Source organism: Cydia splendana, chromosome 24 (assembly GCF_910591565.1).
Source record: "Cydia splendana chromosome 24, ilCydSple1.2, whole genome shotgun sequence".
NCBI lineage: Eukaryota > Metazoa > Arthropoda > Insecta > Lepidoptera > Tortricidae > Cydia > Cydia splendana.
Genome location: NC_085983.1, coordinates 2,072,214 through 2,074,318, shown reverse-complemented (window position 1 = coordinate 2,074,318; position 2,105 = coordinate 2,072,214). Strand labels below are relative to the sequence as shown.

The following is a 2,105-nucleotide window of genomic DNA, read 5'->3' as shown; positions in this document are numbered from 1 at the left end:
ATCTACAGCTGACTGTACAGTCACCTGCAATAGTATGTTACACAACAAAGGCCGCTAAAATATCTGACACTATCTTGTTTGGAAGTAAGAGCCATAAGTTTAGTTTATTTAACTCACTATACAATTTTCACACAGGTAAAATATTCATACATTTCAGCTTGTACTATTTGTCGTATAATGATCGTCTTTTGCAATAATAATAAGAATTAGAATAAGAATCAAAACATAAAATAAAATTACAATAAAATTAGTACATAAGAAATCAAAACAATGCAAATAGAAATAAAATAACAACGTCAAAATGTCACAATACTAAAAAATATATAAATAAAACAATGTCAAAAGAGAAATTTTATCAGTTTCAGTACTAGAAAGTACAAATCATAGTAATTGATGTAAATAAAAAATAAATACTAAGTCAAAAAAATTACATAATAAAAAGAATTATTACACATATATATAAGAGTGTGTCACATATTTTTGCAGCCTTCGAAGAGTAACATATTATTGCAGGTGACTGTACATATACATGTTAAAAGTCCACACACCTCTCAGCTCCATGGCGACTATGGGTCGATGCGGGCGCTCCGGCCCCAGCACGAGCTCGTCCTTCACCTGATGGTCGTCGTACAGGCCGGCCAGCATGGCTGCCTCGCTCACGCCGCACTCTCTGCTGTCCTCACACTCCTCCTTCACACACTCCTCGTCTGGGAATTCAGCTTCCTCCTTAACAAGGACTGAAACAAAGTGTTGCAATTACAAAGCAAAATTATTGGCAAAGTGACGCAGAGTAGTAGCAACCCCAGACAACACTTCCTATGTAACCGCGTAGTGAAAGTGTGGAACAGTTTACCCGAGTTAGTGATCAGTGCACCCTCGATAAACTCTTTTAAAAACAAACTCGATGAACACTTTCGTAAATTACAAAATACAAGTGGACATTGATGTGCACATATCAGCTTTAAGCTGCCTGTGCATTCACATATAATATAATTATTATTATCAAATCAAATAAAGGTGAAAATATACACATCAGGTTAGTTGGCCAGGGGTTGGCAAACTTTTGAGAAGAGCCGACTGCAGTAAAAATCAAGTTCAAAATAGGTGAAAACCGCATGGAAAGGAAATCAGTTCAGTAGTAGTGAGTTTATGGTGAACATACATACACACAAACAGACAGACGCGGCGGGGGACTTTGTTTTATAAGGTGTAGTGATATAAAATTAAATTAAATATCATTTATTATAAGGCAACTAAGGCCCATAGAGACATACCTTCCAAACTAACATACATACAATAGTAAAAATCTTACAAGTTATGAATTATTTCGGCGACACGGCGGTTTTCAGTTGTGTCGCATGTTCCGCTGCTGGATTCGAGGATTTGGCAGATTCCCACGGAACCGCCTAAACACCACACCCTTCGGCCAGAACTGCCAGAAGTCCGCGCTCGCGATGGTTTCCAGCAGCGGCCGCGGCACGCGCACCACGAAAGAGCTGAAGTGCATCTCGGTTACTAAGTAAATTAGATATAAGCCCACCTCGTCCCGACTGGTCCGTATCTGCACTCTCGGGCTCCGCCTTCACGCGCGCTGGCGATATGCTGCCATTGTTACTTCCCTCCATCTTCACAATGACGGCGTCACAGCTAACGAACGAAGCACGACGAAATTACAATTAAAAGGTGACAACAGTAATTATATGCATGATAGTTATTTGTTAATTAAATGAATCGTAAAATAAATAGCCACGCTTAGCTGCTAATCCTCAAAGCCTGATGCGGATATGATATGATGACAACCAAAAAGAATATAATCACTACGTATGACAACATTTCAGTGATGACAACTTCTTCTGTTATTTAATTTTTTAATCGCGATATGTCCAAACAGGTTGGCACAAATTTGCCAATATGACAACTTGACAGCACAGAGCACAGAATAAAATAATAGTACCACCGTAATAGCCATAACACACTACCGCACCGCACCTTGGTGCGCCGCACCCATAAGTGAGAGCAAGAAAGAGATATCACTTTTAGTAGTAGGTTTTAGGGATTTTTATTTTTTATGCCGACTACATACGTAACGATAAATCGTAGCGATT

General features: G+C 39.0%; 1 protein-coding gene across 1 annotated transcript; it reads right to left on the bottom strand.

Moving 5' to 3' along the window:
- Window positions 1–342: 342 nt before the first annotated feature.
- On the bottom strand, window positions 343–1,783 carry LOC134802199 (uncharacterized). The gene is made up of 2 exons (XM_063774793.1): window positions 1,541–1,783; window positions 343–737 (listed from the first exon to the last, which is right to left on the bottom strand). Exons 1-2 carry the CDS (start codon window positions 1,623–1,625, stop codon window positions 505–507), a joined length of 318 nt encoding a protein of 105 aa, XP_063630863.1. The 5' UTR covers window positions 1,626–1,783; the 3' UTR covers window positions 343–504.
- Window positions 1,784–2,105: the final 322 nt, after the last annotated feature.